General features: G+C 38.0%; 1 protein-coding gene across 1 annotated transcript in view; it reads right to left on the reverse strand.

Annotated features, from left to right (window-relative positions):
• Window positions 1–11,220: 11,220 nt before the first annotated feature.
• Window positions 11,221–12,721, reverse strand: part of LOC114473654 (5-hydroxytryptamine receptor 4) — a 71,772-nt gene continuing 70,271 nt past the window's right edge. The window contains exon 7 of the mRNA XM_028463415.1: window positions 11,221–11,761. Coding sequence (XP_028319216.1) covers window positions 11,668–11,761 — 94 coding nt within the window. The 3' untranslated portion in view covers window positions 11,221–11,667. The remainder of the gene's footprint in view (window positions 11,762–12,721) is intronic.

A 12,721-nucleotide genomic window follows, 5' to 3' on the forward strand; every position in this document is an offset into this window, starting at 1 on the left:
GCACTGCCCGCGAATGCCCCTCCATGACGCCAACACTGATGGTGATGATGATGAACTTAAGCCATCGTTTTAACATCAAGTGTTTGTTGTTTTATGTTTTTTTATTATAAAAAGAAAGTATTTGTACGGACAACTCCCAGTGCTATAGGTACGGTTAAGTACACGTACATAGCGTCTTAGGGTTAGGTTTAGGGTAAGGTTTAGTCTACACCTAAACTGGCCAATGACTGACCTATCACGTGACTTAAACTGGCCAAATAGGGGCGCTGCGTACGAAGAGAATGTTGGTATAATGACAAGGCAACCATACGGATAGTCACTGCCTTATAGAAATAAGAATGATAACAGTAGATTAATCATCACTATATGTTGTGAGATGATATGATGATGATTCGGGAATGTTGTGCTGCTGTAAAGCAGCCTGATGCGTGTTTGCAGAGTTTCCTTTGCCTTATGCTGTGATCTATTCAAACAGTGTGTTACTGTGTGTGTGGTTCTATGGTGGTTAGTGTAACTTCCCACTTATTGAGGAACAGAGAACACAGGGACAGGAAATGACACAAAACCCAACATCTTTTATCCTGCTCTATCACATTTACCCCATTCATCCTTTTCTAGACATTATCTGTTAGTATCCACACATGCCTACATGTTGTCAGCTCTCACACACACACACACACACACTAAGGATTGTGTGAGTGGTTTCAAAGCGTCTGACTGAGAGGAGACTCACCCTGAGCGAGGGGGCAGCTGCTTGTCTGTGTGCTGAATGCTAACATCAGCCATTCCTCCCTGAGTAGAGCCTCCACATCCACCATCAGTCTCTCCTCCTCCTCTGTCTCTGACTTCTTCCGGCTTTCTGCTGCAAAGCATGATGGGAGCAGCAGGATCTCCCCTCCCCACGCCTTGTCCTCAAGCCCCAGTGAGCGGGTTTAGGGCTGGTGAGTAAGCAGGGGAGGGGACGAGAGGGATGGTTACTATGGTGATGGCTAGACTCCAGCTCGGGTGAATCAGCCTGGGAGGTTGTATTTTTAAAACAAAACAAGCATTTTCTAATCCAAATAATTCAGCCAGCAAACTCAAATGTTATTATTACTCCTTACATAATCCTCCTTACATACTGTAATCCTCATATTTTTTAAACGCAATTTACTGCCATTTGTAGCCCTAAAAAATGAAGTACCTAGAAATGACAGTAATCAAATGCTCATGATGTTTTTACTTTTTGATGTTTAATTTTTCATACTAACTTCATCTGACACATTGCACTGTACACGTGAAACCATTTTTGTTTCAGCCTAGCGCTTTCAATCAGCCTTAATGCTGCAGTATGTAGAATCATGAGACTTGTATGGAATCAACCACGCTCCCCCCTCCTCTCCCTAGTGAATGCACACAACTGTGGAGATCTTAGTGGCTTTTAGAGACTAGTGATAAATATATGGAATTTATCTTGTGTTATTGGAGAGTTCGCAGATGTTTTAAAGACTGACATGAAAGTGCGTATCACTACAAATAAATATTGTCTGTTCTTTCCACCTTTCCAACTAATACTTTCTTTCTGGCTGCCTTCTACTCTTAAATATGTTAATAAATGATTCATTACCCCTTTAGCACCAAAATAATATCTGTAATATTACTTGAATATCTGTAAAAGTCACGTTTTTCTATTAGCTCTGTCTGCTAGCATAGCTTCTCTTCTTCACTGCAAGATATCTGCATGCCAACCGACCACTGTGTTACCAGCGCCCTCTGCTGGTCCAAACAAATATGACGTAAATCAGTGCAATCGTTTTTTTTTTTTTTAGTCCAATTGTTAAGGCACAAAATACATTTTCAGTTGCACTTCTAAAAGAAAAAGAACTATTATGCAGTTTTGCATTGTTTATTATAGAACCATAATTTAAATTAATAGGCTTCATTTTCATTTGTATTATTCTTTTATTTATTTCATTCAAGATTTATTTTTAGTTAAATTGCATTGTTTTGAATAGTTTATCAAGGAATTATTTTGACAATGAAAAATAAAAGGAAAATAGTACAGTATTTTCTAGTTTTTTTTTTCCCAAAAAAAAAAATTTGTCTACAGTCCCATTTTGTAAAATAAATCGTGAGAGAATCGTATCGTGAACCCAGTATTGTGAATCAAATCGTATCGGGAGTTGAGTGAATCGTTACATCCCTAATATACACACAAAGAGAAAAAAGAAAGAAATAGGTTAGATTGATTTTCAAGTTTCACAACGTAAATTCTGTTTTTTTTGGACCGTTTTCCCTGTTAAACAATGACACTGACTCAGTAAAAACATCCGTGAATTAACAGTTAAGGTTGTGTGTATAATGTGTCATCCCACACTCTTAGGTATGGTGTGAACACAGGTTGGAAAATAATTAACATGTTTGTTTGGAGCAAGTCTAAGGAAAGTGACAAGCATATTAGTGAACACTGTAGCCTGGACAGTACCAGCCCTAAGCAATTTGACACTCCAGGCAACATGTTAGGTTGCATCACATTCAATTCAAAGTTAGTTCTCCTCACACACAAACACTTTTTAATTCCTATAAAACAAGAATCCAATCAAAACGGATGCCTAGAAAAAAAACACATACATTTAAAACAATATTAAAATCAATAAACACTGAACAGTATTTTAACATATGAACAACAGTCCAAGCAAAATATGAAAACCAAGGAATATAAAATACATTTTAAAAAACCAGCATTAACACAACAAATTAGGATGATTACACAATATAACTACATTTAAATTTCCTTTTAGTGGTGCATTCAGGGGTCACATCAGAAAACTTGTCCATCCCCCAGAGCAGTGATTCTCAAACCTTTTTGAATGAAGTACCCCCTTTATCTTATTCCAGAATCTACAACATTTTCCTTGGAATAATATGAATAAAAAGCAACCATAGAGCATAACGATGGAATGAATGAGCGATGACACTTTTTAAAGAATATCGTTTTGTGAATAAGTGAAATGAAACAGTATTTAGTGCCTCCTGAATAGATTTATTTCTGTAGTTTTTATCATTTCCAGTCATCTCCCACCTGTGTGGGGCCAAGATTATCATTATTATGATTATAATCCATCTTTCCATCCAGTTTCTGACCCGCTTGCTCCTTTTTTTTTTTTTTTCAAAGGTTGCGGGGTCTGCTGGTGCCTATCACCAGCTCTCATCAGGCGTCAAATGATTATAATTTTGCACTAAAAATAAACATCATAAAACCCCATATTTTTAATGCTTTCATTTGTTAATTTTCCACTCTCTCAAGTACCCCCACGTACACGTACCCCCATTTGAGAAACACGGCCCCAGAGAGCAGTTTTGTTTTATAGGCTTTGCAATATTGTCCGATGAAATTAAGGCCATATTTTTTCATATTTACTGTACTTTTATTTAAATAATACCACAAGTTAAGATGGAAGAAGAAAAAAAACACTTCTTCTCTTCCTGTGAGTGACGCCCCCTGGATAAACCACACCATTAGTGACATCATGGGCCAGCTCTACATAGAAAGCCAAACAAAGCATTTAATATGTATGTTGTGTGTGTCAGAATGATGTATATTGTGATAATGTAACATCGAGAACATTCTCCATTGATTAATAATAAAGCAGAACTGCAAATCACATGGCTTCAGTTCCCCGTGCTAATCTTTTACTAAGAAAAGTGATGAGTGTGCATTAATGTGCACGCTGCACTTGATGCAGTTCATTTTCCTTCAAATGCTTGTGATGTGTGAGGTTAATTATTGTTATTTTTTTTTTTTTGCTGATCACACACTTTTTTTCATCAAGGACAAATACATCAACTAATAACCAAGGCTTTGTTAATGATTTGTAGAGGAAAATGTGCAATCTGTGCAGTTTTTGAACTGTTTAGTGTGTATTTGTTAAGGCTCACTCAAGGATGACAAGTATGTCTGTAAAAATGAACTCTGGTTTAACTTCCACTTCAAGGCAACGATAAAGACGAGCAGGTTTCACTTGACTATGACGATTGATCAGATATGCAACTTTTATCACAGCGGGGCCACAAGTATGTGGTTGTCTGATCCAAGGACCACATTATCAACATTGATGTCAGCATTTAGAAAAAGGACAATAAGAGCAATAACACAAGAAAGAACAGAGTTTCCTTATTACTCATTATGTGTTTTTGGATCCATTTGGTATTTTTACATTTTTGTTTCACATATTTTTGTTGTCCTTTTGGGTTTGTTTGCCATTTTAAATTTTTTTTTTTTTTTTTTTTTTATCATTTTGTAACTTATTAATCTTTTTGTGTACATTTGTTGTTTTGTGTTTTTTTTTTCTATTGTCATTTTGCATGTTTTAGTTATTAGAGTATTTTTTATGTATAGAATAATACAATAATTTGTAAATGTGTTTTGCACTTCTCAGCCACCGTAGAATAGAATGCTTTTATTGTCATCATACACAAGGTACAACGGAATTAAAAAAAAAAAAAAAAAAAAAACCCTTGTGGTTCAAGAGACAGAAGATAAATAAGTGTATTCACAAGATGATGGATAAACAATGAGAACAGCAAGGAGAAATATATTGCACAGGTACAAATGTTTGAATAGACTGAACACCTCCTGTGTGGTCAGTAACCATATTGCTGGTGAATCTGGTGGTACGGGTCTGAATGGATCTGTACCTGTTTCCTGAGGGTGACTAAGAACAGCCTGTGTCCTGGATGTGAAGTGTCAGAGGTGATGCTTCTGGCCCTGGTCTGACATCTGCTGGTATAAATGTGTGACAAAGAGGGCAGCTGTGCTCCTATGACCAGTGTTGTGCTAGTTTCTGAAAAAAAGTAACTAGTTACCATTACTAGTTACTTCATTCACAAAGTTACTATTTTGATTACTTACACCAAAAAGTAATGCGTAACTTTTGAGTTACTTAGAATTAAAGAATGTATTTTTTTTGAGTTATTTGTGTCCATACAGCTTCATATCAGTGCTGCAATAATATAATAATCCACTGTTGATCAACTGTGCCCCTGTATTAACATTGTTTTGGATAAAAGCCTCTGATAAATAAAATGTTGTTGTATCCAACACTACAGTTTCTAATCATTTACATTCACTGTACTAAACCTTGCTCAGTATTAATATTTACAAACACCAATCTGACTGAAACACTAAGTTTTGTTTCAATACCAGTTTATTTACCTGAGACCAGCAGAAACTGAAAATGTAACAAGAAATTGTTAAATAAATAAAACACAAAACAACCTGAATATTATTAAAAATCAAAAATTAAAGTGGCTCCAGCGTCATAATACGGTTGTGTTTAGCCTTAGAATGTTCCCTTAGAGCTTTAGTACAAAAACTAGCAAATATGTTCAACATAAACACAAAAAACCTTCTAAAATTAATAAATGAAAGCAATCTGTATAATTTTGACCAACTTTGCTTTACAAAAACTGCTATAAAACAACCATAAATGGTGTTCATATAAAGAACATAACAGCTGCTCAAAAATTAAAACAGTAATTTTTCAGCCTTAGCACAGTAATGTAAAGTAAGCTGTGCATATTCCAGGTGCACATTCTGCTGTTGAAAATGCTTACAAAAATAAATTGACAGCATTTTTCTCAGCTACACAATGCTAAACGTATCAGGCTAACGAGCTGCTGTTAGCAGTGACTCAGCAGTAGCGACAGACTGCATATTTACAACATACCATGCAATAGTTTGGCTGATCTGTCCCTGGATAACAGTCACAGTCTGTTAAAATCCAGCCGCTGTTGTTTCGGTGCAGAGGCTTCCCTCACGTCCACCAATGTTGCGTTAGCTTAGCTTCACTGATGCATCTTTTTGGAGACAAAAATAATATGCGTATTTCCACTCTGAGAAGCACGTCCTGCTCTCGCATTGACTCGCGTGATGTAAACAGAAACACGCTGACAACGTTTATTCTTCTGTTTTACCGTGGTTGGCACGGCGTCCCGCAAAAATATGTAGCGTCACTGTAAACAGGAAGTACACTGCAGCTAGGAAAGTAACGGCCAAACCATATTGTAATGGTAACGGTGTTATTTCTTTAAAAAATATTGCGTTACAGTACTAGTTACTGTCAAAAGTAACGTTGGGGCGGTAACACGTTACTTGTAACAACCCAACAATGCCTATGATGTCCTGTGCTAACTTCCTAAGTGCCTTCTTGTCAGCAGGAGAGCTGCTGCTATACCACACCAGGATGTTATAGGGGAGGATGCTCTCTACAGAACATCTGTAGAAGGACAGCAGTAGTCCCTGGGACAGGTTGACCTTTCTCACAGACCTTAGAAAGTGCAGACGTTGTTGTGAATTTTTCCCAAGGGCCTTAGTGTAAGGCCCTATGTAAGGTCCTGAGAGATGTATGTTCTCAGGAATTTAAAGTCACTGACCCTCTCTACAGTGTCCCCTTGGATAAGAAGAGGGGAGGGGGTGTCCTCCGTCTTCCTCCTGAAGTCCAGCACCAATTCCTTGGTTTATGAGGAGTTGAGTGCCAGATTATTGAGGTAGCACCAAGTAGTGAGGTTCAGGACCTCCACTCTGTAAGCTGTCATTATTTTAATGGATCAACCCCACCACATCATCAGCAAATTTGACCAAGGTGTTGCTGTGGTGGATTGGTGCCCAGTTATGTGTGTACAGGGTGTACAGCATGGGACTGAGCACACAGCCCTGAGGGGCCACAGGACTAAGGTGTGATGGGGGCCATGCCTCACTGACTGCTGACGGTTGATGAGGAAGTCTCTGATCCATCTGCAGGCGTGCACGCCAGCGCCCCAGCTATGCAGTTTGGACGTCAGTCGGCTTGAAATGAGTGTATTAAAGGCAGAACTGAAGTCCACGAACAACATCCTTGCATAACTGCCAGATGTTTACACACCATGTGGAGGACTATGTTGATGGCATCACTTGTGGACCTGTTGGCTCTGTATGCAAATTGGTTGCTGATCAAGGCTGGGAAGCAGTGAAGCTTTGTATCTCAGCACTAGTCTTTCAAAGCACTTCATCATGGTTGAAGGGTGAGAGTCACAAGTCTGTAATCATTCAGACTGCTGACTGACAGTTTCTTGAGGATAGGTACGATTGTGGCATATCTTTGTACGTTTGCTTTGGAGGGGTTGCACAAAAATAGACAGAGGGCAACATTTGGCCCCCAATCCACCAGTTGCCCATGCCTGGTGTGTTTTAACAGAAAACCAGAGGACATTTGTGTCACTTTAGCAACATCTGGTGGTCAGAGGAAGAAATGCACTTTGTGTCCAAGCTGTAACTAGCTGAGTCTGAATCTGAAGCCTCCACTCAATACAAAGAGTTCCTCTGTTCTAATACATTAATCATTGCACTGATGCCAATAGTACACATTCATGTGGAAAGTTTGGTCCCAAGTTCCCAACTGATAGGTTGGTTCCTCAGGTCATGGTAATTAAAGTGACGAGGCCTGCCTTAACTAAAACATAGAGCCAGTGTCTGGTTGGTTTAATTAAGCAGTTATGATTACATATGGTGGTTATTCTTTCTGTATAAAAGGTTAGAATTAACATGTTCAACAACAGCTTTTTTGAGGCAATATGTGAACTTTTCTAAATCTAGGTGTGGAAATGTGCAAGCAAAAGTTCTCGTTTACCTCGGCACATACAATAAAGCAAGTTGTAGAATTGATAGAAAGACAGACATAGTTAAAAATAACAAATAAAATAATAAAATGCAAACCCACACAAGCTGCTCACTCTTTAAGAAAAAACCAAAAAACAACTCCTAACAGTCATGGAGTCAATGCAGAATGTCAGATTATGATCAGGCAGTAGCTCAGTCAGACAGCAGGGGGAGCTGTTTACATACCATTCAGGCCCTTAAAGGCTACCAGTAGAAATGTGTGGAACAATTTTATTCCTATTTTCCTCAAATATTACGAACACATTTTACCCTTAGGACCCGAAGGATATTTGCCTCCAAAAAATTGTTGACCAAGTGTTTGTGTCAAGCACTTTGTTTTTTTGGGGACCCCCCTTTCCTCTCAAACATTTTTTTTTAACTTATTTTTATTGCCTTATTTGTAACATATTTGGGGTTATTCACTGTAAAGTCCTCTGTCTCAGACACATCCTCCTCTACGTCCCTTTCACTGTGAAAGAGCTGTTCCAAAATTCCAATAAGGACACACACACACACACACACGTTTTACACAGCTAAAACAGCTTGGGGTCAAACCAACCCCAGAGGAACACCAATGTGTTCAGCACATTGAAAAAAATATTATCATGATGATTTCATGCTTTTTCAATTGTACCCATCGAATTAGGAAAAGTCGTGAAATATGAAGCAAAAGAAAGTCAACTATTATTTTTTGAATGATGAACATTAAATGGGGTCAAATTGACCCCAAGGATAATAGGAGGGATTAAATAGTAAATGCAATCAATGGGAGCAGTCATATTGGGCTAATGTGACACCGAGTTATTGCTTCTGGTGCATTGTGTACATTATGTCCATTATGTCCATTTGATTTATCTGATTTTCCTCTTATTTATGAAAAACTTCTGTCTTTTGGAGGGAGGTACATCACTATGCACTTGCATGGCAGGAGCATTGTTTTGGACTCACTTACTGTGTTTACTTTGAGATAGGAAAACTGTGACCTGGTCCCCAACAACCTGATTAGGCCAAACCTTTGTGTCTGGACATGATACGATTCCTCAATGTGTGTGAGAGCATCCATCGGAGGTTCCCTCTAGGTCACTGTTTTTACAGATGCATGTCCCCTGGATGTCCTAATAGACAGCACACACCTAAACCAACAGCAATGTGAACGCACACATCCACATTCACAAACACAGCCCAAGCACGCACAATCACAGTCTCCCACAGACTCACATCACACTTCGCTAACACAACTATAGCAGTTTCCACCTGACCCTCACAGCTGATTCCATCTCAGAAACACCTTTCCTTCCATTTTAAGCTTTTTTACGAGAAACATGTGGTTCTTTTACATCACAGAGGCCACGAACCGGCTAAATGGATATCCTCCCACCTCTACCCAGATCCAGATAAGTCAGAAATCTCTTTGAAGGCTTCATAAAAGAAGTTTAAAAATCACACATCACTCGACAAATAGTTATTTTTGTTGGATGTTCTGATCAGACGGGATTCTCACAGAAGGGAAAGTCTTTGTAATTGGAAATGAGCCATGGGCTTGGTTTGGTTTGAGCCCTTAGAAGGGCACGGCAGTGAGTCTATGAATCAGGGCAGTTACAGAAGTTATGTGTCACTGATTGAATGATTCTAACAGACAAGTTAGAAAGTCAGCATTCGCTCGACATAAAAAAAGAAACACAACCACAAATCAACATCAACAAAGTGTCAAACTCCTTTTTACACATTGGCCGAATATGAAGCAGTTTGATCTCAAGTGGGACGCAGACTTTAGGTGGAAAAAAAGAGCAAACTAGACATTGTGTGTGTGTTTGTATTTCCACGTATAAATGATAAAAGCACAATCTATATTCAAGCAATGAGTGACATCAGTCCCTGCAGAATCTTCACTGTAAAAAAGTATTGATTTTTGTGACTAATTTTAGTGGGGAATTACAGTATATGTGGGATTGTTCATTTTTTTTAAAAAATGTAGTTATTTTAATAATTTGGGAGCCCCTGCAAATATTGTGGGGTTTCATTGAATGTGTGTATTTGGAGGGACTAAGATATTTACTCAATGAATCATGTTTTCTCAGTAATTTTTACTTTACATACTCACATTGGATGCTCCAATGGGCTGGATTTGGCCCCTGGGCCTTGAGTTTGACACGTCAATGTTGTGGAGAAACAAAAGTTATGCATGTACCACACAGGCTATTGTCAAGGCTTAACATACATTTTTTCAGGAGTTTACAGGTGATGTTTATTGTTGATGGATTTGTGATAATATTGTCTGTAGTTTGAAGCTAAACGGTAAGAGCATCAATCTTTGTTGACTAATCTTCAAAAAAAGGAAGGCTGAGACAAATCATCTGCATCTAGACTTGAGGTTTTTTTTAATATATATATTGATTAAGACACACTCAGTCTATACTCTAAAATCTCCAAAGAACAATTCATGCTATGCCCTAGGTTCCCAAAGTGAGGTACGGGTACCCCAGGGGTACACAAATTGTCATAAGGGGTACGTGATTAGAAATGTAAAAAACATTTATTAATGTACCCAAGTTTGTACTTTACACGACGTATAAATAATAATAAAAAAAAAAACTATATATTTTCCTGTGCAACATGCATTTCACAGCATGCCTGTCAAAAGAAAAGTTTATTTTAAAATAAAAGACAAATCCTATTTATTTATTTTTCACCATCTGTCCGTGACCCACTTTTGGGTCCCGACCCACCAGTTGAGAATCACTGGAGTAGACTGTGGCTGTGTTGGAAAGTCATACTAACATACTACTCATATTAAGTTTGATGTCAAAATGTATATGCAGTGCGTTCACATTAGATAGTATGAAAAGATTGAGTACGCAAGAAATACCCAGATGTACAGTATATCAGGACATTTATAAAGTATGCACGATGGACACACTAGTTATACTCACCCGCCCCATGAAAAACAAACGCATCTCTTCTTGTCTTTCATTAGTGTTTTAACCATTTTGTAAATAGGGATTTTGTTTTGAAGTTAACCTCAAGTTTTGTCAGTATGGAGGGTCTTCGAAAATCTCCGAAATGTCGGAATGAAATGTGTTTTCCGCGAGTTTTATGGATCAAATGACCTCATGTTGATATTCTACTTGGTCACTTTGTCGCTTAAAATGATTTCAGAACTTTCAAAGGTGGAGAATCAACTGAGATATTTAGCCTCATGCTTCAGGTTATTGTCATTGTAGGTTTGAAATGCATCTGGGGAAACTTGGAAGTATACTTCCATGGGAATGGTCATCATCCTAATAATCCTAACCATACTAATAGTATATAGTAGACAGTATGTACTCATTGAGTTTGTAGTGTATAGTACAGAGTGTGTCATTTTGAACACAGCATGATGTGAGATGTTTTTGAAATGATGCCATGGTGATGGCTTTATATCAGCTGTGCTTCTAGTTTCAGACTGGAGGGAATTGTCGTTTTTGAACTTAAAACAAAAAAAAAAAAAACTTGTTCTTTTTTATGTTTTATTTTTTATAATCAGTTTGAAAGTTGAAAAGCACATACAGAGTTCAAAGACAAATACATTTTTAATCTTTTAAGATGATGATAATAAATTAATAATAAAAATGTCTTCTCTTCCACATCGAAGTTGGGATTCCAACATCTCGTAACGTATCGTATCGTGAACTCAGTCCATCGTCCCACTTCTACAAGTGAGCTGTCGTTATGTTTTGACCTTAGAAAGGTAATTATGCACACCAGTATATTGAGATCATAGTTGCCTTTAATAAGTTGATATGATGAACATGACCTGGGTGACCGAAGGTCTTCTGGAATATGGAGCTGAAGCAAAGGCCCAGCGTGAACCCTTGTTTAAGGCCCCTGAACAACAGAACTGAATATAATAATGCATTTACAAACGGGTAAAGTTCATGTCTTTGTGAACGAGTCAGTTTGGTTCTTTTTCAAACCAATGGTGCATTTTCAGTCAGCATCAAGCAAAGCTCTGCTTATAGTGGTCCAAGAGAGTCCTGGGACTTGGCTTCATTGGCCAGGATGGTCTGTCCATTGTCACTGTTGCTGCGATTTGGCAGGAAGGACAATCTGAAAGAGAAAAAGAGATTACTTTTGGTTAATTTCAGCTACGACTGAAGTTTAACATGACTTTTCATTATTATTGGTGAATCTTAAAACTGCCTCCCTGAGACACCATAAACAAATTACAAGACATATGTTAAATAAAGTGGTTAACCAATAAAAAACTTTATTGTTTGTATTTTATTCAACTTCATATTTATTAGCTTTAATGGCATTCCATTCTGATGTAGGAATGTCCTTCACCTTCAGCACCTCAATATCAAATCTTCAACGTTCGATGTCGATGATGAACGTCATATTGTAGTGTATAATTTGTGGCCATGAGTGGGATTTCTTTCAGATGGATGCATAAATCTGTTTTACATTTATGGAACTCGTAAACTCTATGTAATTATGACTTTTATGGACTTTATTTGAGGCCATTTCATGAAATGGGTCCCTAGGGGGCATCGGGGGCTCAAAGGAACAGCGCTAGGACTGAGCAATTTGGAATATGATGGGAATGACTGGGAATAAAATAAGTGCAACATAACAATCCGATAGAAAAACAGGAAATGTATTGATATGAATTCCCATCAAAGCATTAAATGTCTTTTATGAGTCCTCATCTTCAGCGTGGCATGTGTTCGGAGATCTCAAGGTAGAGTAATGAGAATGTTAATGATGGGAGCGCTGCTTCTTCTGACTTCACGTTACTATAAAAGGCTTCAAAAAGTTAAGAGACTTGAAGAAAAATGAAGCTCCTCAGCCGAGAAGAATTACATTCCCACGGTGTAAACATCCAGACTGCACTGGAGACGCAGTGTTTTCCCCACAGCTTTTGATTTCTGACATTATAATATCACCAAAACTCTGCAGTCGCCTGCAAATAAAAACACGTGGCGTGCAGCGACCCTTCAGGGAAGCCATTCATCTGTTCTCACAATAGGCTCATGTGAAATAATCTGTTATTTTATAGCACTGTGA

This window comes from Gouania willdenowi, chromosome 12 (genome assembly GCF_900634775.1).
Source record: "Gouania willdenowi chromosome 12, fGouWil2.1, whole genome shotgun sequence".
Classification (NCBI taxonomy): Eukaryota; Metazoa; Chordata; class Actinopteri; order Blenniiformes; family Gobiesocidae; genus Gouania; species Gouania willdenowi.